General features: G+C 42.9%; 1 protein-coding gene across 6 annotated transcripts in view; it reads right to left on the bottom strand.

Annotated features, from left to right (window-relative positions):
* Positions 1-1,018: 1,018 nt before the first annotated feature.
* FGFR3 (fibroblast growth factor receptor 3) overlaps positions 1,019-27,210 on the bottom strand; it is an 80,969-nt gene continuing 54,777 nt past the window's right edge. The window contains exons 6-18 of one of the 6 annotated variants that reach the window (XM_054029528.1): positions 25,039-25,162; positions 24,440-24,630; positions 19,314-19,464; positions 15,128-15,315; positions 13,995-14,140; positions 13,771-13,892; positions 12,223-12,333; positions 10,898-11,088; positions 9,463-9,585; positions 8,200-8,270; positions 6,616-6,753; positions 4,458-4,563; positions 1,019-4,149 (exon numbers count right to left, since the gene is read on the bottom strand). In XM_054029528.1, the coding sequence (XP_053885503.1) occupies positions 3,985-4,149; positions 4,458-4,563; positions 6,616-6,753; positions 8,200-8,270; positions 9,463-9,585; positions 10,898-11,088; positions 12,223-12,333; positions 13,771-13,892; positions 13,995-14,140; positions 15,128-15,315; positions 19,314-19,464; positions 24,440-24,630; positions 25,039-25,162 (1,827 nt within the window). In that variant the 3' untranslated portion in view covers positions 1,019-3,984. Of the gene's footprint in view, positions 4,150-4,457; positions 4,564-6,615; positions 6,754-8,199; positions 8,271-9,462; positions 9,586-10,897; positions 11,089-12,222; positions 12,334-13,770; positions 13,893-13,994; positions 14,144-15,127; positions 15,316-18,042; positions 18,188-19,313; positions 19,465-24,439; positions 24,631-25,038; positions 25,163-27,210 lie in introns of all 6 variants that reach the window. The other 5 variants (XM_054029529.1, XM_054029530.1, XM_054029531.1 and 2 more) reach the window with 5 other exon arrangements.

The raw sequence follows: 27,210 nt of genomic DNA, 5'->3' as shown, positions 1-27,210 counted from the left end.
AGGACTAGCGCGCCGTAGGTCTGGTTAGTTGCACAGCTGAAACCTAGATGTTCTAGAGCTGTGATATTACAGTTAAAGTCCAGCCCATGCTTCTGATATGTAGGTCGGCTGCTTTAAATCTCACCAGGGGCAATTTAATGCAAAAACCTAACCCACACCTCAACACAAAGCAAAACATTGGGCCCCCTCTGGCTCCCAGCCCTTCACAGGCAGCAGGACTCGCTGTAGCAAGGCCTGATCCTGCAAGGTACTGAGGCCTTGATCTTTAAAGGCACCCTAACTCCCACTGAAATCAGTGGCAATTAGGCATCTAATACCTTTGAAGACCTAGGTCTGATTGCCCTCACCTCTCACTCAATGGGACCTGAGGCCACTCAAGACCTTGCATGAATACTTGAGTTTTTTCATGAAACTTAATACTAAACACATCAACCCTGCAGTCCACATTAAAGCCAACTGCCATTACAATCAATGCAATTTTTGCCTGGGTAAGGAAAACAGGATCGGGGCCATGGCAACTCCAAATATTCTCCACTGACCAGACTGATATTTTTACTCACAGTGAAGAGTATCTTACACCACTGTAGCCTCACTGACCCAGTGGAGTAAATATTACTCATCTAGGGGAAATCCTGGCCCTACTGACGTTAATGGCAAAACTCTTGTTGACTTCAGTAAAGCTAGGATTTCACCAACCGAGTAAGGCTTTATCTCCACCCAAAAGATGAACTGCCTTCCCACATGTCCTCCCCCATTGTGGATGAAGTTACATTGCTGTAAAGGTGCTTATGCCAGTACAGGAAGGGGAATAAACATTTTAATAGTATAGGGTACCTGTATGCCATTATAGCTGCATGTAGACCAGGGCTCGTAGTGGAATAACGGATATTGGTAAAAATTGCTCCCCTAACCACAACAGTTATATCTACACAAAATCTGGGTGTAGACTGGGCCTATAAATAAATATCACAATGCAGCACCATACAATATCTCTTTACCATGACAATTACTAAAGACACACTTGAAAACAGAGGATTTATTGTTGAACAGGCCCATTAAAACTGGAAAAACAAATTCAACAACTCATTTATTTGTATTTTTGGGTAAAAATGTTTTTTTTTTTCATGTTAAAAGCAGAATAGGTTTATTTAGTGTTCATTTCACACCTTTGACAGTTGCAGCTGTCAGGAAAAGAAATACAGTATTAAAATAAACTGAATAAAGTTGCTCACCAACAAAAAAAATTTCACACTATGCAAATCTGTGGATTGTAACATCAACAGTATAAAATGTAACAAAATCGGAATTTTAACATTTTTTAAAAAAGCTTTAAAAGATAACAGTCCAGGCTATAAAACTATATAAGCATTGTATAAGAAATGTTAAAGTCAACAAGTCTACAGATACATCTTGTAAAAACCTCAATAAATTATATATATATTTATAATATCTAATAACATTTGAAATCATGCACAAATTTGTACATTTTTAATGGGAAACCTAATGCTTTAGGTACTTGGAATGTACAATTAGCAGACATTTGTAAGAAAATACCAAAATTTCTTTTTAATTAAAAAAAAAAAAAATCTATAGAAATCTACTTTCTCAAGAACTTCCACGGACTTAACCTCAAACTATAAATTATTACTTTTATGAGAAGAGCATTGTATTGCTAAAAAAATAATACTAATGTGAGATGCTGTCAGCCTGTTATTTTGAATCACTGATATTTTGTATGCACAGGAGAAAAAAATAAATCAAACCACCATGTAATTATGATATTTGCCTCTTTGTGTTAAGAATTAAAATCTTCTCATAAAAATACCTCCCCATGCCTTTCTGGTCCATACTAAAGTTCCCCTGTTTATTTAGTGTGCTTTTTGAATAGTGATTTGGCACAGAGGCACATAAGTAGCATACAAATTTAAGTCCAGCAAATTAGGCATTATTGGCATTTTTAGCATGCGTTAGACTTAAAAGCAATGTACAATCATTTTACTTCCCCTATAAAGAATGTGGCTCCTCTTACTGTTTTGCCAGTGTGTTATTTCTTAAATCCAAAAATGCAATGATACCGGCAAGGAGAAAAAAAATAAATAATGTGCATCATTCAAAGTCAACATTTAGCTTTGCTGCATACTTGTTTTTAAGATCAACCACAAAGAATACCTTCATTCAAAAATAGAAAAATAAACCCCCACACCCCCTTAATGCACAGTGGTTAAACTGATGGAAGAATTCTTGGCTTTAGTTTTTCAAATATGTAAAAATCATCTCTCTGTTATTTGTTTGGATTTAACCACTGATGACGTATTGCAAAATAAACTTACCTTTGCTCACTGCAATCCAGGATAAACTAATTTTTTTTTAAAAAAAATGAATATATTTATAACATTAAATGTAATTTGTTAGAGGACTGTACATCTATACATTCTCTCAATATTTCCCGTAAACACAAAAGAAAAACTTGATTAATATATTTTTCTCCATATTTAATAAGTTAAAGAACTTAAACGCAGTAAATTTTAAAGTTTACAGTAATGCTATGCTATTTCAACCACTGAACAGATATGTTAATGTCTATAAATAAATTTACAAATATACATGTTAAGATACAATTTTTAAAACAAAACTGTGAAGATATAAAAACAAAATCTTTTGCCCAGATCAGTATATCCTAGATTGCAATGCTCTTATTTTGAGAGATTTCCCTCTCAGTACTGCTTTACGTTGCATTAGTATTATACATTCTTTTATATATATATACAGTATATATTTATAGATATGTACACAATTCTCTGGAATAAACCTTTTTGATATAAGTTAAAGGCTCTTGCCTACAGGTACCCGTAATTTCTCTCTCCAAGTCACTGCGTATGGATGGAGAAAACTTGCTAGCTTTAAAGGGGAGAAGTACCGAAACAGCTGCTTCTCTTGGGCTTTAAAGGCAAAAACCAAAAACTCAAATCTCCATCTCTTAGAGCCTGATCCTGCAGCATCCAGCATACTGGCAAAATACTGCATTCACATGAAGCCCCCCTGAAGACAACGGGGCTCTGGATGGACAGTCTACGCATGTATAAGAAGTTGCAAGATCAGAGACTAATTCTGCTTGTGATTTAATGATTTGGAAATTCCCCGGAGACATGTGGTACCTTTATACCCGCCACTTTGATGCTTTCCTCCCTATGAACCCAAAAATGAACCTTCATGCATTTGCCCTTCCGTTTGGAATGTTCTGACTCTTCTCTATATACCAGTCACCTGCAGCGCTAGTGCAAGAGTGGGTTATGATCTATTACAGTCAAACTGCTGTTTGTCACCAAACCATTAACTCCTTTGAGATTTTGACTATGTCAAAAAAAAGGGGGATTTTTTTTTTTTTTTTTTTTTGAAAAATAAAAATAAAAAAAATCTAAGTAGCTGGGTAATGATCAAGCGACTATAAAAAAACCCAACCAACAAAAATACAGCTATTTATATAAATATATTAATCCCTGCAGGCAATGTGGCTTTTCAGCTTCACCAAAAAGGTTCATGTACAGATTGCATAAGCAAAGAATTTCTACATTCTTTACACTTCTCCTCCCCAGAAAAAAAGTTTTTTTTTCCCCCCTCTTCTTTGTATTGCAGGCACAGAATGGCAACTCTGGCACTCGATAATACATTACCGGAGGTCCAGAGGTCAGCACCCCTAGATTTAACCTTTTCTTTTTTAAATATATATATGTATATATAATAATCATCTTGGCAAGAGATTAGGTCCTTCAGGCCAAACAGTGCTTTTTGACTTCTTATACAGCAAAATGGAAAAAAAAAAATAACCCCAAACCCCCACAACCCTTCTACGGCTCAACAACAAAAAACTTCTTGAATTACCAAGCTGTTTCATTCAAAGATCCTTCACTACGGTTTGTCCTTGGCCTCCTCCAAGCCTACATTCGTGAGTTTTTTTTCAATGGTCTGTCTGTGTTTTTGGAGTCATCATGTCCTGATGACACCATTGCACTGCTGGTGTTTGGGAAGACATGGCTCATCCGGCAGAAGGTCGTGGGCAAACACAGAATCGTCTCCCGAAGAGCAGGTGCTGTGTGTGTCCTGGCAGGCGGGGGAATACTGCTCGAATGGCACGGAGAGGTCAAGGTACTCCTGCAAGGAGGGCAAGGAGAAAAGTCACATGGTTACGTGGTCAGGGGTGGGAGAGAAGAGATAGCTAATGATGCTGCAATGCTTTTCAGTTACCGCAAGCATTAGCGTTAGATCTGGGAATGCCAGAGCTGGGCTTTGAACACCCCTGAAGCATGAGGGTTTTGGGACCTGGGATTTTGGCTTAGGTAGGGTAGGGGCCAGGTCTGAATTTCAAACCACCTCCAGAGCTCAAGAGAGATCAACTGCAGGGTTCTGGTTCAGGCTCATCTCTACTCAGGACTGATCTTTAGCCAGAGAGAAATACTTACATCAGTTGATGTTACAGTAAGGACCCTATCCAGGTCTTCCACTAGCTGCTTAAAGGTTGGCCGTTGCGATGGGACTGCATGCCAGCACTCCCTCATGATCATGTACCTGAGGAGAACAAAGAGCAAGAGGTCTTCCCTGTGATCGGGGTGGGGGAAGAGAAGAGCACGTGTGCGGATATACATGTCCCAGCACAGCCAGGCTTTGGCCCATGCAACTGCTGAGGCAGAGCCAGCTCCCGCTCCTTCGCATTGCCCTAAGCAAAGTGAGACGTGCAACTCCTTCTGTGCCTGAATCCACTGCCCAGCCCAGATATGGCCACCAGTCAGTGCATTGCTGCAGGGCATAACACAACCCAGCTGGTATGCCTGCAGCAGAAGTAAAGTAAAGAAAGAGGATCCCCTAGGGAAACCTCTCCAGCACAGTGCCGTAGGAACCCGCAGTGCTGGAGCCCAAGAGGGACAGGTATGGAAACTGGGTGTGGAGAGTGAGGGAAAGCCTACGTTACAGAGTACTGAGAAAGGCAGCTGGGTCTGTCAGCAGCTTTATTACTGTAGCTGTCTATCACACAGTCCTTGGCAATGGCATCGGGAGCATAGGCCTAAGGCTGCCAAAGGCTTGGAGCTCTATGTAGCCCCAGCATTCATGGTTTTGGCAGCAGGACCGGAGGCCCCAAAGGGAAAATGAGGAGGAGGAAATTCACACTTTGATTTCTTTGACATACACGCCCACCCCTTTACAATAATATGGGCAACCTGCAAATCACAAAGCTGGCCATAAATGATCACATTTGAAGAGGAAGCCGTTAGATTATCCAAACAGAAACCCCTAATGTCCTAGTCAGAAATCTGATTTGCATGGTAAACAATGATAAGGCCTGGCTCTTGCTCCCAGCAAAGTGACAGGGCAAGAGGACAATCACCATGCCCTATTGGTCTTGAATGCCCTCTCCCTTGAGCAGTAACCAATGATGTTTACAGGAGAGGGCATCCTCCCACAGAGATGCAGCACTTATGAAACAAGAGCACATACCAATTTCATACAGATTGGTCTGCTTTTAAATTCAACCTACAGCAGGGAAAGCTTTGCCTACAGCAGGTTTGTCCACAGTGTGGAGTAGGCAAAGCCAAATGGACCAGGGAAGAGTTAAAAGACAACAGTAGGGAATGGCGAGACAATAGGCTTAAAATGGAGCGTTGCTAGCAGGACGCTCACTGAATAGTGATTTGTCCTGCCTCAGTCCCAGCGTACTGACTGGAGTTAGACACAGGCAATTAAATGTTACTTAATTCACATTCGTTTAGGGCGTTACTGAAGCTGAAACAACAAGGAAGGAAATTAAACATAATGATGCCATTTTCTGAAGCTCAGAATCAGCCTTTTAGCAATGGTCTCAGGGCCAGAGAAAGTGTTTCTCATCTGCACAGTGACCAACGTGCCGGTACTGGACAGAAGAGCTTATCTCCCTAGTACTACCTGTCACTGTCATCTGGGTGGGCCAAACCCTCTCCTGACTTACACCTCACTTAACTCTACCAAAAGACAGAATTTGGCCCCCTTTATACATAGGCAACTTGTGTGTTGAACAGAAAGAGGCTCTGAAGAGCAATCTCTCAAAGTTCCTTTTTACAGGGGTGCCATGAAATATAAACCCTTGTTTCTGGTATAGTGCCGCAATCAGACAAATACATCAGGCAGGAAAAGCTGTATTCAAAGGGTAAGTCACCACAGGACTATCCTCCCCACCCACTCACCCACCCACCACACATACTGCTCAGGGCCCTAAGCAATTGCTTAGTCTGTTTCTGCCTGAGCTTCACTAGGCAAATCCATAGACCTGAGCTGGGCACGGGTTGACATGAATCGACCAAGCATAGGTGCATGTTTTGTCTGTCAGGGACATAATGAGTCTAAATGCATCAGGTCTGGTAAGTTTATCTGGAGCCAGCCAGACAGTCGCACAGCAGGGCCAGCTAAATAGTAGTAAGTGGGGGTCAGACAAAGGAACGGGCAGCGATATTTATACACACACACACACACACACACACTGGAAAGGGGACTGGAGAAACTGAATTAAGAAAGGAAAATGAACTCAGGCGTCAGTCAAGGTTTCTAGAAACGAAGCCGTAAGGATACTCCCGCCCATGCTCTCTCACTTACAGGTCATGAGTGCAGTTTGCTGGCTTGTCCATCCGATGGCCTTCTTTTAAGAGTTTGAAGAGCTCCTCGACTGGAATTCCTGGATATGGAGACCCACCCAAAGTAAAGATCTCCCATAGCAGCACTCCAAAAGACCAGCTGGGAACCAAAGAAAGAGGTTTAAAATTCAATGAGGTTTTTCAGTTTGTTTGTTTTTTTGCTTTATTTCGGTGCAGCCATGCATAGCTAACGCAGCCATCAACAGCGTGACTAATTGCCTAGGCCATTTTTACTAGTTACTTGGAGATCTCTGCTAATCCAACTCAATAGCAAAGAAATCCCAGGCACCATGTCTGAAACTGAAATGAGCATTTAATCAGATAGGTGACAGCCCATTTATTACCCCTGGCGCTTTGTTAGGTCTTCCACCAGCTCCACTGAATGGAACAAATCAAATTATTCATGCACAGCTTCACTGAATCGCAGGCTAGGAACCACAGGCCACTGTGCAAGCCGATATCAAAACTTGCTTGTTACAACCCTTGTTTCACTGGCCGGACTGGAAGAAACACCCCCTACAAAAATCAGCAGAGGTCTAATGTTACATGCCGTAGCGCTGCAGCTGCGCTACATTTAAAAGTCCTCTTTTTCAAACTATCTTTTGCCTCCTTAATTTTCTCTTTTAAAATAGAGATGATCTGTCTCTCAATCTCTCTCTCTCTAATTTAGGTAAGCTGACGTGTCCACCTACGTGCTGAAACTCGGATTTCAGATCACCGAAGCTACAGCATGTGAAATTTACAGAAAGAGAGAATACAAATGTGTCTGAAGCTCAGCAGAGAAACAGCTGTATTTGGCAGTTCCACAGATTTTCTGCTAAACTGGCACAAGGAGCCCACTATTAAAAAATAAAATAGCCATTATGCTTAGCTGGGCGATTTCAGCTTTCATAGACATTAAAGTGGATAGTTCTGAGTTCAGCCGTGACCTGAAATAGTTTAACAGCCTGTTCTGCTCTTCATTCCAGTTATGCCATTGTTTTACAGCGTGCAGCCATTGAAACTAGCTAGGTTAAAATAAACATGGTTTTGTACAATAATTTAGTTGACCCCAAAATTAATCAGATAATGTATTTAATGAATTATTGTCTGACCAGCTCCAGTAACTCTGAACAAGTCAGGTAGGGCCTGAACCTCCTACTGTAGCTAAGTGATCGTCCAGATCGAAGTCAATGGTAATTCTGCTTGAGCAAAGACTGCAAGATCAAGCCTTTCTGCGATTCAGTCTGTTCATCTACAAACTGAGTATGAAAGACTTGCTTATGTTTATATAAGTACTAGGAGGCTTAGCTCAAGAGCTGGAGATCTTTGGATGAAAGCTGCTATCTGAGGGCAGAGCAATGTCGCATGTACAGAACTGTGTTTCAGAGTCAATTACAAAGCTTATTGTCGAGCGGAGAGCTTTGTTTTTTGCGATCAGTCTTCACCAGCACTGGGCCCAGAGTTCAGTCCCATTTGTGCTTAGCAGGGCATTTGTCTTCATGATCCTCCGGTATTTTGTTTTGCTTTTATTTTAAATTTTTTTTTTAATGTGGGTAATGCTTACACATCGCTCTGGTGAGTGTAGACCCGGTCAAACAATGCCTCTGGAGCCATCCATTTCACAGGCAGCCGACCCTGTAATTAGGAAGACAAAGGGAATGTTCCATCAGCACATTCACTCAGCCACAACGGCACCATCTGAATCTTCTATTTTAATCCAGTTTGAAACGTTTTCATTAGCAACCACATCTGCTTCCCTGATCACTGTGCAGGCAGTAGTGGCCACATGTAAACAGATTATAACATTTGATCCCCGGTCTTCACTGACTATCTGTGTTATAAACACCCTCCCTCTTGCATGCTGCATTTCACTGCCAAGGCAGGTTTAATGTATCGCGGCATCTAAATCTCTGCATGAAAACCAGCATCCATCGTGTACAAAGCAGCTGTGGGGCTGTTCCTTTTCAAAATAGAGTGGGACCGACACACACAGGCCTTGCTGGCTTGAAGAGACTATTTCACTCAATGCAAAAATGCTGCTTAGTCTGAATATAGAGGGAAATGCACAGAGTGAATTCACCCAATGGGGGGTGGGGGGGGTGGTGGGGGTGGTGTTGTCATTTCAACAGGACTCTCTTTCTCACCCTGCCAGGGGCCCAAAGGGGGAATGCAATGTGTGACACAGGCCTGAAACGAGGGTCATATGAAAATGATTCCCAAGGAAACTTAAAATGCTGCAGGATTCATTCCTGTAGTGTAAATAACTCCTTCTAGAGCCTCAGCCTTAGGATTCTTTGTATCTGATGCAAAGACTTTTCAGCTATAAGAGCGAGGGATGTATGTGAAATGCAGGTAACTAGTACTAGAATGTCCCTTGAAGTGAGGGGTACTGGAAAGCTCTGAATACGAGCAATGCAGGGTCAATATAACCACAGCTGCAGTGAATAGGAACAACTAAGATGGCTTGTTTTCTCCTTCAGCATAAAGGGAGTTTCACTTTGTCAAAGCTCACGATGCACAGATGCCTCCTTGATGTCACAGATCCCATCACCGCTAGAAATCACGGTGTAAGAAAATGCCGTGAAGGCACCAATCCTGCGACTGACAGTGCACGGATGGACTGCTGCGTCTAGGCAGCACTACTGATCTCAACAGGACTCCTGGTGGGTGCAGGGGGCCTGCCCGTCTGCTCCCAATTGCTGGATGAGGGCCAAACTGTTTTTCTCAATGCAGTAATTTGTTTAAAAAGAAGGTGTGGACCAAGGGCATGTGCTGCTGACTCCTCCACCACTGGGACCTCCCAGGCACTTGGCAGCTCCATACTCACATTGGTTGTTTTCTTGTAATAGTCGATGTTGTGAACATCTCTGGCTAGGCCAAAATCGGCTATTTTCATCACATTGTCTTCAGTCACTAACACGTTCCTGGCTGCCAAGTCTCGATGAATGCACTGCGAAAGGTGAGGACAGAGATACATTTGGGCTTGTTAAGCTGCTTACGATTCGTGGTTTATGAAGTGCCATTTCATTTACTCGAAAGCCAATAAAGCTGCACCATTTAATTCTTCGCCCTTTATGTCATCGCTGCCACATGCAGTCTCAGACAAACTGCTTCTTAGCAACATCTAACATACACGCTCGCCTTCAGTGGCGAGACAGCAGTGCTTCTTCATCTGCTCTCTCAGGGCGGGACACCTGGACTGGAGAGGGCCCCTTCTCCTCCACGGGAGATCGGCCAGATCCCAGGGCTGTACACCAAGCTGCCACCACCAGGGAAGAGAATGTGGGCTAATGGTTTACTTACAGTAAGGCCATGGGAATCAAGATATTAAGATTTGATTCCCTGCTCTACGACTGACTCACGGTGTATAATGTAACGTCCCAGGTTCCCCATCTGTAAAATGGGCCTGATTGTCCAATTGTTTACATCAGTGTAAATCAGGAGTAACTCCAGTGAAGCAAGTGTGAGAATAGTGTCGGGTCCAATGTTTGTAAAGCGCTTTCGGAGCCCATGGATAGCTCTATGTAAGTGTCAGATCTTGTTTTGAATGGGCCAAATCCTTCGCTGGGCTAACTCCAAGGGAGTCTACGTTCACCTGGTAACTTAGCAGAGATACTGCTCTTCTAACAAACGAATGTTTGTCATAGGCTGGGTCTCTGCCTCGGCCTTGATGCTCTGCACTTTCAGCATTACTGAAAAGGGGCCACAGAGGTTCCTGATTCTATTGTCTGAGATGAGATTATCTCTCAAAGTGACTTTCAATTTTGCTGTCATGCTGACATCACCAAGATGCAGCTCAGCATGGCTCTAAATCTGACCGTGGCCGCCCTCGGATATTGGCTGAGATTGACTGAGGATCGGACATCTGAAAGTCAATTACCTCTGCATTTAGATGCTTCTGTTGTGTGACCGTTGTTATTTGCTCACTGAAAACACACAACTGAGATCTGCCTTTCATACGGACTCCGCAGTGTCCTTGTATTGCCACACTGTTCACACACTTACTGGTGGATTGTTGATTAGAGCAAAGGAGCACCCAGCTAAGGTGCTCATAAATGGATGTCATCATACACAAATGGACGTCTAGTTCTCTTTGCAAGTAGCAATGCCTTTCTTACTGAAAAAGATAACTCCTGTACGTGCAGGCTCTTAAAGGCAGAACCCAGTCATTTATTTGCCTGCAATGCACTTTGCATATCTGTGGCCCGACACATATGTTTATGTATGTGATAAATAATAACAAACTAAGTCTCTCAACTCACTTTCTGAGATGCCAAATATTCCATGCCACGGGCCACCTGGTAGGCGCACGAGACTAAATCTTTAAATGTTAACTGCTCTTCTGGCAGCTTGCAGGTGTCGAATGAATAGTCCATGCCGGGCGGCCGACGAGCCCTGAGATATTCCCGCAAGTTCCCTTTTGACGCATATTCTACCAGAACGTAAAGTGGACCTGCCAACAAAAAACAGTCACAATCTGGCTGTTATATCATAATTACAAGACGCCTTGCAAAATGGAGTGAGCGTCACTAGCCTCATTTTACTGAAAGGGAATGAGGTGGTGAGGTGACATTACACAAAATCATATGACAAGTCAGCAGCAAATGTGGCATTAAAGAGGAAGGATGGGCCAGTGGTTAGAACACTAGTCTAGGACACTCAAATTCAAGCCCCTGCTCTGCCACAAAGTTCCTGTGTGACCCTGGGCGAGTCACGTTGTCTGTGTGCCTCAGTTCCCTATCTGTGAATTTCCCTACTGCACAGGGGTGTTCTGGCGATAACTGAATTAAAGACTATGAGATGCTCGGATACTTAGTACTGAGGACCACCAAAGTACCTAAGAAAGTTAGATAGGAACAGTGCTCAGGTCTCGATTTGCAGTCAGGTTCCCTAGCCAAGCGGCCTCTGACAAACACATCTCTTCAGAGCCTTTCACAAACATTAACTCACCCGCCTAACTGCCCTGTGGGTGAGCATTATCCTTTCTGTTTGATGGCTGGAAAGGCTTAGACATAGAGGGTATTATGTGAGTTGGGACTCAAAGCCAATGCTCTAATCACGAGTCTTGCCCAGCATATTTTGGGCATTCAGTGAGTAAATACTAATAAATGACAGTCAAACCACCAATCTCTCCGTTTCCAGCTCCATTTTCCACCCCCCCAAAAAGGAGAAGGACAATAAGGAAAAGCATTTGAAAAACAAAATAAAAACCAGTATCAATAACAAGTAGAGACTTTCCTAACACCATATATTTGCTCCAATATCTAAAAGCCACTCAACTTCTCACTGAGCAAAGCACAGTTAGTTATGTCTGTGCACACAATTAATCTTGTGGCCAATTCAGATGCATGAGGAAAGGGTAAAATCCTCCTGGCCTCTACACAGCCTGAATAAGCGGCTCCTGGAGCACAATATTACATTGGAGGGGGAAAATCCCTATGCTTGCTGGGCCAGGTAGAGGTACGGAAAAGCAACTGTGTATACATAAGGCTGCGCTAGTACAACGTGCACCACAGAGCAGAATGGGACTGTTCACCACTGAAATCATGAAGTACGATGGTAGCATATGGCTTTCTCTGAAACATACCATCCTGCGTGCAGGCACCTAGGAGGTTAATGATATTTTTGTGTTTCCCAATCATCTTCATCATTTCCATTTCGGACACCAGGTCAGAAAGATCCTTGTCAGTAGCGTCATCTGGAGAAGACGGGGGGGGAAGAGGAGAAAGAAACTGTTAGGAAGGGATAGGCATTTCTTGCAGTCTAGAAAGTAAAAGCATAACTAGAGTGCATTAGTACTATACAATAGGTTATACACTCAGTGAATGGTGGCTGGCCATCTGACCATTTATGAGAGCTGGTCAGGAAATGAAATTTTCATCCTGTGGGAAATGTTACTATTTGCCTTTGTTCCAAATCGGGGTGAAAGCTTGAAACATCAAAACTTGTTGCCAAACAAAAAAGTGTCTGAAAAATTTTGATATGGAAATAAAACATTGTGTGTTTTGTTTTGAGGTTTAGAAACTGAAAAAAAAAAAAAAAACCCTGGGTTGTCGATTTGAGTTTTAGGATTTTTGGGGCTTCACCTCCACTCTACCCCACCTTTTTACATATGTACAAACAAACTTCCCCCCATTTTTTCATACTGGAAAAGAATCAGGGGCAGGTAAAAGATGTGATAAAATGGGTGAAAAACAATTTTCATACCTTTTACTGCTTCCAACTTTCTCAAGTTAGAAAAAGAGTTACAAAGTATGGAAAAGTGGGGTAAAAGCCTCCAGAATAAATTGGAAAACCAATTTTTATTTTCCAGTTTTCAAAATCAAACCAAAACACAAACCATCAAAATGTTTCAGTTTGGCAATGTTGAAACTTTCCCCCTCAAACCCCACTTCCTCATGGAAAAATTTTTCATTTGAAAAAAGTTTCAGCTGGTGTATTAATACGGTGCAGAACCTCAGCACTTCTTGCTTTGGCTTAGCCATGCCATTCGCCTCCAGGTATTTTCCATGGAAGGGAAAGCTAGTCAAGTTACTGCAGATTCTGTGCTTTAGGCAGGGAAAACAGGAGCATTTCGAGGAGCCCAAACCACCTCATTGTTTTGCCTCTTCTTAAACTGTTGAGATGTAATCTCAGGGAGCTTGGCCAGGGTTCAATTTGATAGGAAGATCTACTGAAATGCTTATATGACCCTCATCACCCAAGTAGATGAGCACTTTACAATCCTGAATGGATTTTATACTCAACACCCCTGTGAAATAGGGAAGCATTATCCCTATTTTAAAGGCAGGGTGCTCAGATAAAGGGTAGATAAAGTGACTTGTCCAATATCATACAGGAAATTTGTGGCTGGACTAGGAACTGAACCCACGTCTCCTGTGGCCAAGTCCAGTGCTGTATCCACTTAGCCATCCTTAAAATAACACTTATCACTTCCTGTGACCCACCTTAAGTGGAATCTGTGGAAACAAGCATCAGCTATGGAAGCCAAAGGGAGAATTTGGCCTTAGGTTTGCTCTTCGTATGTAGTCATATTTTTAAAATAAAAAACAAAACCCAAACCAAGATAAATGCCAAGGGCAAATGCCTAACACTCCCACCTCCTGTCATTCCTTCACGGTGCTGTTCTCTGTACCTTTTAACATCTTGACAGCTACAGTGATGGCCTTGTTTGGTTTGTCCTTATCGATCCCAATCGCTTCTGCCATCACCACTTGACCAAAACAACCTTCACCCAGAGGTTTCCCCAGAGTCAGGCTGAAGCGACAGACACAAACAAATGAATTAATGTGACCATGCTGACAAGTGGAATGAAGACAAAAGAACGACACGTATATTCAGCTTGTGAGTTTGACTGACCGAGATCTCGTTAATTCCCACTTGGGATCAGCAGGCAGTTCGAGCTCCGAGACATTCGCTAGCATTGGCCCATCGCTGGATGAGAGGCGGGTGATTCTGACCAGCGGGGTATTGGAATTCATGGAAGAGTTCGACTCCAATGACACCTGCTTGAATAGAGCAAATAAAATGTTATTGCCAACTGCCTCCGTGTCAGATACATGCAGAGGTGCCTGAAAAGGAGCCAGCCAAGAAAATCGGTTTGAACTAATCTTTGTTTATTGAAGACTTACAATAAATTGTAACCTGAAAATTAAAAAGATCAGTCCCATATTACGGGAGTGTATATATCTCGGCATGCAGAGCCAGCTCCTCTGCCAGTGTAAACCAGAGTGGCTTCATTGAAGCCAGTACGCTATTGATTTACACCAGCTACATCAGTTGATACCAGTTAAAGTTCTGGCCCATACACATGGGGTGTGTGTGCGTCCGTGGAGTCAGTCCTGTGCAAGCCAATAGGTGGTTTACAGCCAGAGAGGCTGAATGAGCAGGGTTTGCAGTCTTTTTTAATTCCTACGTTTACTGTTCTGCAGTGCCCGTCACTGATGCATGACTGGATGGGATTTTTATTGTACAGAGTGCCATCATTGTCCCTTGCAGAAAGGCCCAATCCTGGACCCACAGACATCAGTGGAAGTTTTGCTAGCGACTTCAGTGGGAACAGGTCCAAGAATACACTTCTTCTCCCACTCCTCCTCTTCAGGCTGGCTAGGGGTGCAGGACGGTAGATTATTCTCTGGGAGGTCCATTTTCCCTGGGGTGTTGTGACGTGTGACCACAGGGCTGATTTAAGGGTCTGTTTTACTAGACCTAGGTAAGCACAGGTCTCTCTGGAATTGCTGGCCTCTGACAAACAATTGTAAACTAAAAAGAGAATTAACTGCCACACGACATTTTCACTGAAAAATCTAAAGTAAATGAATAAGTGAAACAAACTGAGACACAGGGCCCGACCTTTATTCAGGAGAAGGCCCCGCTGACATTAATGGCATTTTTGCCTGAGTAAAAAACACAGGGTCAGGTTCCGAACATAGAAAGGAAATGTAAAGGTAGGCTGGGGCTATAGGGGAGATAGGAATCTTGTATCTACTTTCTGTTACCTGTCTCTTGAGAGGAAATTTGGAGACTTTCTGTACAGTGGGGGTGTTCATGGCTTTTTTGTTGGGCATTTTCATCCTACAGATAATCACGACGACAACCACTAGGATGAAGAGAACGAAGCCAGTCCCATAGCTGAGGATGCCAGCATAAACGGAGCCAGAATCATCCACCTCCACTAGCTCTGTAGAGTAACAAGAGACAGAAGTGAGGAGCGAGGACAGGCGACGGCAGCCAACACATACACGTGCAGCGCGAGAAATTCAGGAAGGGCCTGAGCGAAAGCTCACTGTCACCAATGGGAATCTTCCCATTGACTTCAGTGGGAGTTGGATCAGGCCTAGGTTGGACACATCTTCGTATATGTGTAACCCCATTGGACTTGAGCCAGGAGCCCTCCCAAACCCAGAACTCTGAATGCCTACACTGGGTGTTTTGCTTTTGCAAACAATGCAGGATTGGGCCCTTCCTCTATTTCACTCATCAGTTTTGACCCCAATGCTGGCAACAGATGTGCCCTAGACAAGAGATTAACATGGCAACTCAAGCTAAGATCCCACCTGAATCACGCCTGTCTCCAAAGGATGGTGAGGTTAAAAACGTGATACTTGGGTGAGGATACATGGGAAACTTGGCTTAATTATAATTCATAATGTAAATATTTTGTTTGGACAAGTAAAGGAAGGACAGATTATCCCAATTATTATAGCAAAAATCCCACCCCAGGATTCCAGAAAGTCAGAACTTCCTGTAGGCCCACTGAACAGTCATGAGCCCAATCATTTTGATGGCTATAACATAATTAGCACTATGCACTCAGAGCTCAATCCTGCAACTCTTACTCAAGCAAAGCACAAATCAAGAATGATTCCCCACCTGCTCCATTCAGTCCACGCACTTCTGAATTTACAAGGGGTCAAAGCAAAACCAACAACATACTAACAGAAAGAGGATGCCCAATGGTTCTTTAATCAGCAGTGGAACTCCTTATAGTGAAATCACTCTGTTTCCTTTCACACAGTCACCTCACTCTGGGCTAAATGCTGAGCTGGGTAAGTTGGGTGCATGTGACTTGAAAGTGGCCATGAGCACAGTAGTGAAGAAAACTCATGGGGGAACTCTACTCCTTCATGGGCAAAGTGGATATGGAACCACTCAAGCTCCACCCCAAAGTCTAGTTATTTCAATGTGAGTCTTTCCACTTACTTTATTAGACTTTGGACTGTGTCTGTGAAGGAACATGGCAATGGGAAAGATGGAGGTTCCACTCAAACAGGGCAAGGCTTGTACATGCACGTGCAGCAGCAAGCTACATGTCTGTGAGCCAGCTAACCAAATGAGCAGAGAACCTTTGTGTAGAGCTCTGCTAACCCCCAGTGAAGTCAGAAGCAGTTGAGGGACCTCACAGGATCAGGGCCGGGAGTATGGATGCCATGAAATACTGTTGGGCTGGTTCTGCTTCGTTTGATCACAGCTCCGAAGTCTCTGATCAAGGCCTTTTCTCCCTTTGCTGAAAGTGGAAGGGTCACCGCAGACAGACTACAATCTGCATCACCCTAATGGTTGGTGCAGTCTGGACCCCCCCATTCCAGTTTGCTATATCTGGAGCTTCCTTGCATCTGAGTTCACTATAAAGTTCCACTTTAGCTGGGCTTTTTAAAAAAAAAAAAAAAAAAAAAAATATGTTCCGAATTCATACATACATTTTAAAACCAATGCAACAATTTGATGATACGATCTAGGCAGATTCTTATAATAATGTAAACCTCCGAACTTAAACCAACAGAAATGTTTTTTAATCAAGGGGATGGCAGAAGCGGAAACAGAATCAGACACCAGCCATTTTAAAGAGAAGAACCGGCAGATTCCACTTGCCTCAAGGCCCGTCTTTGAGGAGACACTCTGACCCCTAACAAAGGCAATTAATATGAAAAAAAAAAAAATCACCAATTCCGTTAACGTCAGGGTTTAGAAATGCCAAAGTTTCTGATTCAGAAAAATGTTCTCGGGCACGTCTGTTTGCAAGGGCTATCAACAGTGGTGGTGGTGGTAGGGAGAATCAAAATGTGTTTTATAACCAGGGAATTTGAGAGAATATAATTTATTTGCTGCCCATTCAATGGATTATTAAAAATGAGAATTACATAAAAAGAAAAGGCTGAATTTGGGTCTGCTTCTGCAATTGTTCTGGGGCAGAACCCCCATCAGCTTCAGGGGGAATGCTGATTGAGTAAGGACTGCACCTTCCCCAAGCAAGTTCATGCATTTTAACACAAGGCCAGCTTTCAGGGTGTGGGACAGTGCAGTCTCTCTCTCTCTCTCTCTCATCAGCAGTGCAGATCTCTCTATTGCATGGTCTGAACTTGTCCTATGTCAAGGTCACTCTTGCACATGAAATGAGTACAAGATGGGGTCATCTCAGCCTCCATTTTCAGAGCCTCCACAGCTCCCATTGCCGTCAGTTGGTGCTCAGAGTATTAGTACCTCTGAAAATCAGCTCACCAGTGCCTGGGAGCCAGGACTCCTGGGTTCTGTACCTCCATCTCTACAAGTGACTCTTGCTGAAACCTTCCATTTATAGATGAGCAGGTTGAGAAATTATCTTAAAATAGGAATAATACTACCTGCCTAAATCAAAGGTACTTGAGATGTTCAGATCATTATTATCTCTGAAGTGCTTTGTGAGCCTCAGATGACACATGAAGTATGTCCGTATTTAACATGCAACTGCAGTATGCATTAGAGATCTGCACAGCAAACTGAAGAGGAGAGTTCTTTCTGCAGAGAAGTCGACTAAAGATCAAAACTCACTGCTCCATGTAATGTAGAGTTTGCGGAAACTTGGCATTTCTAAATTAAACACTGAAGCATCACCAAGAGGAAAGAAAGGGGACAGCGCAGAAGGAAATACCTGGTAGAACCGTCAGCCAAGCAGAATGATGTGAAAACCCAATAGAATTCCCAGCGAGACAAGTATATTCCCCTGCATCCTCAAAAGTAACATTTCGCAAGTACAGTATTTCTAGCTCCTTATCCGTTGTGTTAACACCTGCCGTCTACAGGGGAAAAAAAAATACACATATATAGAAAGAGGAAAAACAGAGGATAAGCCACATTCCCAGCAAGTTTGAGGACACCACATGGATTTACAGGCAAATTTCAAAAGCAGATGAAGATTTTTTTGTTTGTTTTCAGTGGCCCTGTCGTCCACATTTATTTATTCATTCCCGTTTGCAACCTGTAGTAAAAGCAAAAGGTTCCCTTCACCAGGCTCTTACTCTGTCCCACTAATGAAGCATGCAAGCAAAAGCATCAAAAGGAAAAATTGCTCCCACAATAGGACTGACTGTTGGTTAGCAGGGTGAGTGTGGGGAAAAAACAGAGCTTGTAAGAAAAAGAGAAAGACAGAAAGAAGAGATGTAGAGAGGAAAGGGTAAAGTGCTGACCAGATAAATGGTGATTTAATACAGAAATATGTTCATCAGGAGGACATTATTTTTAATATCAATTTCAACACCAAAAGCGTATCTATTAATAATACAGCTCTTGATGCTACAATGTAATTCTGGATCATCATTAGAAAGCGTCCTTTAGGGAACATTCCTACACTATCAAGGAGATAGACTGGCTGACTTGCCTCTCACTTTACAATTAGTTGAAAATTTTCAAGACATAGGCAAAATTCTTCTGGAGTGTAAACCAACAGAGTTAAACCAGGGACTGACTGGACTCGGCTATTCTCTATTTATGCGTTTGCCTGCATGATCTAATACCGATGTTAATTGTGAATAACTATTGGAAAGGAAAAAGTCTGTTTACTGACTATACTAATATGGGCAAAATCTTCAAGTGAATTTGATTTCTTAGAGCTTTGAGCATCAAAGATCGTTAGCATGCAATCCTGTTATTGGCACTCAGCTGTTAGGAAGAGAAAGGAATAGGAGCAGAAAAAGCTGATAGCAAAATTTGACAGTCATTTTATTGTGGGAATTTTTCCATTGCAATTGATGTAGAGGCATTTAATTCTTTCAAAATAATTAGCAAGGAAATAAGGTAAAGCCATTCAGCATCAGTTGACAGGGTTTAATACAAAATGAAGAGTCATTTTAATCACTAGCTTCTTAAAATGTTAAAGCTCATTCTTGCAGTTGCTAGGGCCTTGGGACAGAGTCTATAGTTTACCTGGTTTTGGTTTGCGAATGTGGAGCCAAAATGGTTTTTCGGCTATGCCTACGAAATTGTTGGCTCTACACAGATATTCTCCTTCATCTTGTTCTGTCACATTGAACAGATTTAGGTTAGCATCGGCTTCAGCGTTTTTACTGATCCAAGACTGCAGGAACAGACAGAAACCTGAACTTCAGTAAACCAAACAATACCTCCATCGAAGCTACGTTAGCTTAGGACTGATTGAGCATGATCGTTTTATACTTTAATTTCTGCTCACCGTACTCACGCGAGGAGAGCTACTGAAGACTTGAGTGAGCAAGGTGACCTGGATCTGGCCCACTAACAGTGCCCAAGTTCACTCCTCTCCTTTTACTGGTGCTTCTCCAATTAAAAGGCATACATAACCTCTCTTTTAAAAAGATAATTACCCTGTTCTGCATCTAACGGCAGCCAGAAAGCCAACGATTCTATGGTTTCTTAATAACGCTGTAGACAGAAGCAGCAGGAAAACGGCTTACATGGAGATTTGTGTTTGCAACCCAATTCAGCAAATACTGTTTCAATTATCAGGATTCCAAAATAGAATTTGGAGACAAAATATAAGCAGTGGCAGTCTGAAGCCTACTGCTGACTTTGCCTTTCAGAAATTAGCTGTAACTTTTTCCACTGCACATAGGAGACTCTTCTTTACTAAATAAAGTGGTGCATATAAATCAGTCCAACTTCAGACCATTAAACGGGCTTTTATTTCTTGTCTTCCAAGCTGCTGCATGGCACATAAGTTTGTTTCTAAACTGTTGTTTTTCTTTTGTCTGAAACTGTACAACCCCTGTTGGACGGTCTCAAAACATGCCTGAAAGGCTAGAAAAATACTCCTTTCAATTCTGGGAGATAAAATGAAGCGATATCGCTTTGTTATTCCCCTGCCTGGCCCAATCTACAGCCACAATGTTAGGGTGTGATTCTGCAGAACTGACTTGTGAAAAGGACTGCAGGATCAGCTCCATAATTAGGAACTTAAACTCATTCCAGATGAGCCTAGGGTTCAAATTCTGATTTGAACTTTACAGTTTCAGGCCCAATCTCACTGCTGATATTCACCCTTTGCAAAGTTTGTTTGAACCCATCTTTAAGTTGACTGGTGAGACAGTTTCCTTGCTGCTGCTTCATTATTTATAATTAAAGTCTCTGTGTATTGATAGAGAGGGTACAGTTTATCCTGGGCTAACACCATCCCTTGTTGGAGACTGGAATGAGGAGTTTTCAATCCCCCTGACTGGCACATGGATAACATTCCTCCGCGCATCCTGCGAATTCCTCCTGTGTTCTACAGAATTCTTTTTGTTCGCAGATTAGGCCCAGCTTTGTGGTAACTGATTCAGATGGCAGTTTGGTTTTGTCAAGCAATTTCAGAACGGATTCAAATGTAGCATTAAATGTAATGATCAGGAGAGTCTGTCCTCCCCCAGATCCACATGCAGAGGGCAATCTTGACATGCAGCTCTTCCTTCCCTCCTGCATGAAAGGGGCCTCAGCTACTTCCAGTGTGCCATCCAACCCATATTCTGGACTCCGCAGAAGCCCCTCCGCTGGACTAGGGATTTGTCCGGGGTCAGGAGACTGGGCAACCTCATGGAAGCGCATCACGTCCCTCCAACCCTGTGGAGATTGCACTGGAGGGACTTATAGCCAGGAATCCCTTTTAAGGCAACCATGGCCACGGGAGATCTTGATAGGATGACTCCAGCACAGCTGCACTGCTAGGGACTGAGATCGGAGCCACTGTCTCCTCCCACGGGGGCAGAACAAACCCTGCTCTATAATAATGTGGGGAAAGCTCCAAAGGGGAGGGGCAATTCAGCTCCAATAAACCATACAAAGGTGAGAATGACAAAACCAAACCAAGGCCCAGTATTTGAGCACAAAACCAAACCAAGGCCCGGTATTTGAGCACAAGGATGTGTCCTAAAATGGAAACCCTCTGAGCCCCGATGCCATAAACCAGCGTTAACACACCTAGACGCAGTGACAATTAATCAGAAGTAGCAAGGATAAGTGTGCTGTTTCCATTCAATAAAAATAAAATCAAACCTCTGTTTCCAAATGCTTGCCTATGCTCACACCTTTAGGAAGGTATAGCTCACACTGTCCAAAGAGGAGAAGGCATTTGGCAGTTCTAATAATCTAGCACCTCTGTCGCTCAGTGTTTAATTTTTAAACACTATTTACATGTATAATTCTTTGCCACAGCAGAGTAGGATCCTGGGGTTTGTGACAATCTGCTGTTTGCACAACTTTGTGAACTTCCAGAGGTGGCAGCACTTTATTCTGTAAGGACCACACGGAACTATATTGAGTGGCATGTAACACAGCACTTGGTACTTTGCTGTGAAATCAATGGGAAATTAATATATGCACATTTTAAGCAAATCTTTATGCATAGCCAGAAAAACAAAAAGTTTTATCAACTTGTGGTGCCAAGTACGGAAGAACAGTCTCAAACCATTTCTTCCAGTGTGTTAGTTCAAGCCGGGTAACGATTTCCAGGGTCTCTGGCTTCCATTATCATTTAACTGGCTGAGTTCAATATGCTGGATCTACTATGTAAAAGGAACATCGTTGGGTTGACAATCAAAGGCCAAATTTCAGAGTAGCAGCTATGTTAGTCTGTATCCGCAAAAAGAACAGGAGTACTTGTGACACCTTAGAGACTAACAAATTTATTAGGCCAAATTGTGTTCTGAGATACAACTGCAAATCTGGAGTAACTCCATTGAGCCCTATGAATTTTAAATGGATTTACATCAGCATCTCAGTAAACTGCAAAGGGTTTTAAAAGTAGTACACTTTTCATAGTTTACACTGTTTTCTTTTTGCATTTGGTCAGTCCAGGAAAATGGACCAGTCAGTTTTAGTTTTGTTTGCTGTCGCTGGGCCGTATTCTCTCACAATACTGGAAGGCCCCATAAGCACATGTTCAAGTTCATTCCTATTCAGCAGAGCACCTAGCACATGCTTAGCTTTAGGCTACAATGGAACCTAAGTGCTTTGCCAACTAGGGATGCTTTTCTGAATCTGGGCTTGAATGAGGAGCAACTGCTTTAATGTCACTGGTCTGAGCATTGAGAAGAGAATCAGGCTCATGGTGACATCCTTGTTCTCAGGTACTAGCACCATGTTGTGTTATTTAGGGAGCAAACACTGGAACGTTTATGTGTTAAAAGTAGAGGTATGTGTGTACATGCACACATATGGAAATAGGTTTTTTTTCATCCACTTTAGGCCAAATTTCACCTGACAGCATCTCATTCATTACGACACAGTCCCCACAAGTGTCATGACTCTCACAACCATGTGCTGGCCCAGGGTATTTATCTAGGCTAGTTTACATAATCAGATAAGCTCTGACCATTTCAGTTTGGGCTCAAACTGTGGCGTAGCTGTTTCAGGACACTTTCCTATCCCGCTTCCAGAAAAAAATAAGGGAGGGTGGGGGGGTGGGGGAGACATTACTTTAAATGACACACTTGTGATATTTTACTGTCAAAAGGGACTTTTACAGCTAAATGTTCTGGCTTTGTGTGCCACTTAAAGATATCCCATCTGCCCAGATTACACTCATTATCCTTCCCCTATAAACGCTGGAACAATTATATAAGGGAAACTTGGAACGCACAGATGATGAGATTTAAACAATACTTTCCCCCTTAGGACCTGTGGTGTTGAACTGCTGATGCTGCTGGGGGGAGGGGGGGGGCCCTCTCTGTTGTGTTTTAGAATTCCAGTTTCGAGTTTATGAATATCTAAATAAAGTTTACTGTCTCACCACGAATGAGAACACCTAATCTTTGGATTGAGCTCTCAACCTAAGCACTGTATAGCTACAGGCAGAGATTTTTTTTGAGAAGAACAAGGGAAAGGAAAACCATCCCCTCTAATTTGTATCTTTCCTGGTTCTAAACATTTAGGGAAAACTTTTCAGATGCACTCAAGAAACTAAGCAGCCTAAGATCATGTTCACAAGTGACATAGGCGTTTCAGAGCGTAAGTCCCATTGAGTTTTAATGAAAGTTGGGTTTCTATCGGCCTACCCGTAACTTTTGAAAATGCTATCCTTAATGGCATTTATTTGTCCCCTCATCTATCCACTTGTGGGTGGTTTAACAAATTGTCAAATAATGATGTCACCTGCACAGTGCTGTGTTCACCCCAGTCCACAGCTCTGAGCTCTCTGTATGTCTCCTCTTCTCCACAGCACCAGCTATAAATTTCACCGATGACACAGTAGTTGGCAATCATTGCAACTCTGACTGTGATAGGGCAGATGACTGTACATGTCCTCTGACAGTCAGAGGCAATACTTAGCTGTAATTAATCTAACATGACACTAGATATCATTATTGCCTCTCAATTAGGTACCAAAGCCTCATCTAGCTGCAAAAACATGATCCTAAAAAGGCAGAAAACGGAGTTTCTAACAGAGCAAGGCTTCGAACACAACTGCTTTTTACTTCTCTCTCTCTTTTTTTTTTTTGGAAATGCACAGATTTAATTAAAAGTGAAACTGTCAAGGTATAAATCATGGGCCAAATTTTGTTTTTTTGCACAGAGGTCACTAAAGACTGGATTTGGCATCACATTTTTAAACACAAAAGAAAGATTCCTTACCTGTATTAGTAATACAGCAAATGAATAGAGCCTGAGCATAAAAACCATCTCATCTACTTCGCCCATTGTGGGTGAAATCTTGTCCCCGCTGAAGTCAATGGCAAAATCCCCATTGACTTCAATGGAGTCAGGATCTTACTCTATGGATGTACATTTTCAGAAGGCCTCCTTAATTTTATGCCTTCAAACTTTGAGAGTGGTTGTTTTGAACAGGCACCTCTATCCCTTGGCTAACTGAGGAGTCTGCACATTCACTGCTATGGAACACACCCCTCTGGATTCACACCAAGATCCATAACTTTCTGGCAATACTGTATTAGCATTGGACACAGCAGGGATCCAGGAAGGTAACATTTCTGGGAATCCTTGTAATAGCTAAGCAGTTCAGATGGCATCACTGAGATACTGAGACCACCACAGAGAAGGCGTTCGTCCTCCCCTGTATGCGAAAGCAAACGGTGTCTACCAACCTTTAGCACCGTGACATACGGCGTCCCGTTGGATCCATATTTACTGCCGTTGACTTCCACGTGTTTCAGCCACTGGATGTGAGGCTGGGCATCACTGTAGACCTTGCAGTGGAATTCGACGTCACTCCCTACCACCACAGTCTGGTTGGCAGGCAGTCCTGCCTGGAGGATAGGCCGGTGGGGTGACCTTTCTGAAATGAAAAAGGGGAACCCGTTTTTAACCTTTCTCCCCACTGCCAATGTCTGCACAGGAGCTTGACCTAGGGCTCATGCAAGGCGCTGGATGAGCAAGAGCAAAGAACACAGCTCTTTGCTCTCCCACAGAAAGGGTACACCCAGGGAGCTGCAGCATAGGCTTCCCAGCCACTGCCCCAATCAACATGCCTCAGTCCTGAGCAGGAAGCATCACGTCCAGGATAGCACATTCACTCCTTGAACGCTCGCTGAGAATGAGGGCCAGCTGGGTTTGTGGTTCTGGACCTGCGTCATTCACTTCAGGGGACGGGGTATATGATTAATCATCATTGCACATAAGCCATCAAGCAGCCTCTTGATGACGACTGCGTATCAGAAGTTAAGAGGAAGTAGGGAAATCTTACCTAATACATCTAGTTGGTAAGTGTGCCTAATGCTGCCGAATTTGTTCTCTACAACGCACGTGTAGTTCCCGCGGTCTGACGGAACCACACTCTCCATCACTAGGCTCCACTGTTGATGCCGTAACTAGAGGGAGGGGAAAAAACCCAGCCAACCATAAGGCATCACCAGCTAATATTTCGTTGGACCATTATAATCAATGAACAAATGGCAAAACACAATGGGCCTCATTCTTGTTTATTCCCAGGCCTCTTTCACCCCCTCTCTCCCAGTGTGATGGGGCCGCAGCATGTCTGTAAATATAAGTTCTGACCACTTTAAGGACAATTTACGCTGCCTGCCTGGTGTAAAGTGGTCCTTATGTGAGAATCAAGCCCAGTGAATTAGCTGTACAGTGGGCTGTATAACAGGCTCTGATCCTGCCTGGGGCTGTAGGTGCTCCCATAATATAAATATTGGGCCGTAAGCCCACTGGGGCATGGACCATCTTTTTGTTCTATGTTTGTACAGCACCTAGCACTACGAGGGCCAGGTCTACAAATAGAGCTCATTGGTGTGAAGGTAAAACAAATAATTGCTAGCTGCACGTCTATGTTGTGCCTTTCATCAGAGGGCCTGAAAGTGCTTCAAAGACATTAAATAAGATAGCATCACATACTCCAGTCAACTGAGGGCCAGAGAGGTTAAATAGACTCCATCAGCTTAAAGAACCACACCTTGGGGTTTTTTTGGCAAATCTTTAACCTACTTGTGTTACCAGTAACACCCACCCACCAATCAGCAAAACTGAAAGAGACCAGGGAGAAAAAAAATTCTATATTTTACAGTTTGTTTATTCTGGATATTAGGCAACACTTTATGTACAGTCAGCCTCACTATTTCCTTTATATAGTTTTCTGTTTCCCTTTCTCATTGGGCACGTCTTCCGTTGGGTAACAGGTGAGAGACAAGATTAAAAACCATAGGAAAACCATGAGTGTAAAGCACAAAACTGTCAGGGTGACCCTGACTCGAGTGTAGTACAAGAAACTCCATGTCCTTTTTTTTTTTAATTGATTGGATTTCAGACCAATGGTGTCCACTTTAAGTGACTTGGCCAAGGTCGCAGGGGCCATCAGAGTTGAAAATAAATGCTGGCATCCTTACACAACTCACTAGACAACTCTCAGTTAGTTAAGTGAGATCACATCTGTGGGAAGCACTGAAAATTTTGAACTGATGTAGAAAGCAATTGTGAGCAGTCAAGACTCAAAGTGATTCATACACACAAAGGTGCTCGGTATGCATAATCCCCGTGAGCAGAGTCAGTTAACCTTCCCAAGCCTCTGGACATTAATTAGAAGCCATCTGCCCCCAAACAGCTATCAACAGTATTTTAACAACACATTTTGGAGCGGATTCTTGGTACATAGAATCAACTGGCATCAGTGATGCCAGTTCTACACACTACAGAAGACCAAGGGCCAATGCAGAAAATGAGTGTGTAATCAATTGTCAGCACTTTTAGCTACAGCAGGTGAATTCAAACGGAGCTGCTGTAATCATCTTTCACTAGTTGTTATCCGGATCCTCATGCCTTGTTTGAAAGGGATCAGAGCACAATTACACTGTCTAAAGCAGTGTTTCTGCACTAGGCATTGGGTGTAAGGGCTATGAAGCAAACGTGGCTTGGTTTTAATGGAGAAAGTCACACTCTTGCCATAAAGCTCTACCTTCCCCCAACCTTTTGTATCTCAGCATCTGCACAAGTAACAGTGTTGACTGGCCCATTTTCCTAACCTCGTTTCTAAGTGTTGACAACAAAGCATGTCACTGCATTTAAATGTATACATAATAGAAAGAAAGGTAGGTTTTGGCTGCTGAGGATTATAGGTCCAATTCTGCACCCAGAATCCAATGCACTCGTGCATCTGAGGGCTAAATCCGGACCAAAATTTCACCATGATTAGAGCATCTCTTTACTGACCCATCTCTTTAATGATACCTTCCTGGAGATTCCACTGGGCATTTTGTCATGTAATTTACAGGTGAAACTGGACCAGACTTGATGCCAGAACTTGCGGGAGGGTGGGAGGGGGGGGGGTGTCTCGATCTAAACCTGTTAATGACCTATCTCCATAGTGGCTTGTATCATTGCCTTGCATCTGCACGCCCCTTTTTATCCTTCTCTCCTA

Source organism: Malaclemys terrapin, chromosome 5, assembly GCF_027887155.1.
Source record: "Malaclemys terrapin pileata isolate rMalTer1 chromosome 5, rMalTer1.hap1, whole genome shotgun sequence".
Classification (NCBI taxonomy): Eukaryota; Metazoa; Chordata; order Testudines; family Emydidae; genus Malaclemys; species Malaclemys terrapin.
Note: the sequence above shows the minus strand (reverse complement) of the source record. Positions and strands in the feature narration are given on the sequence as shown.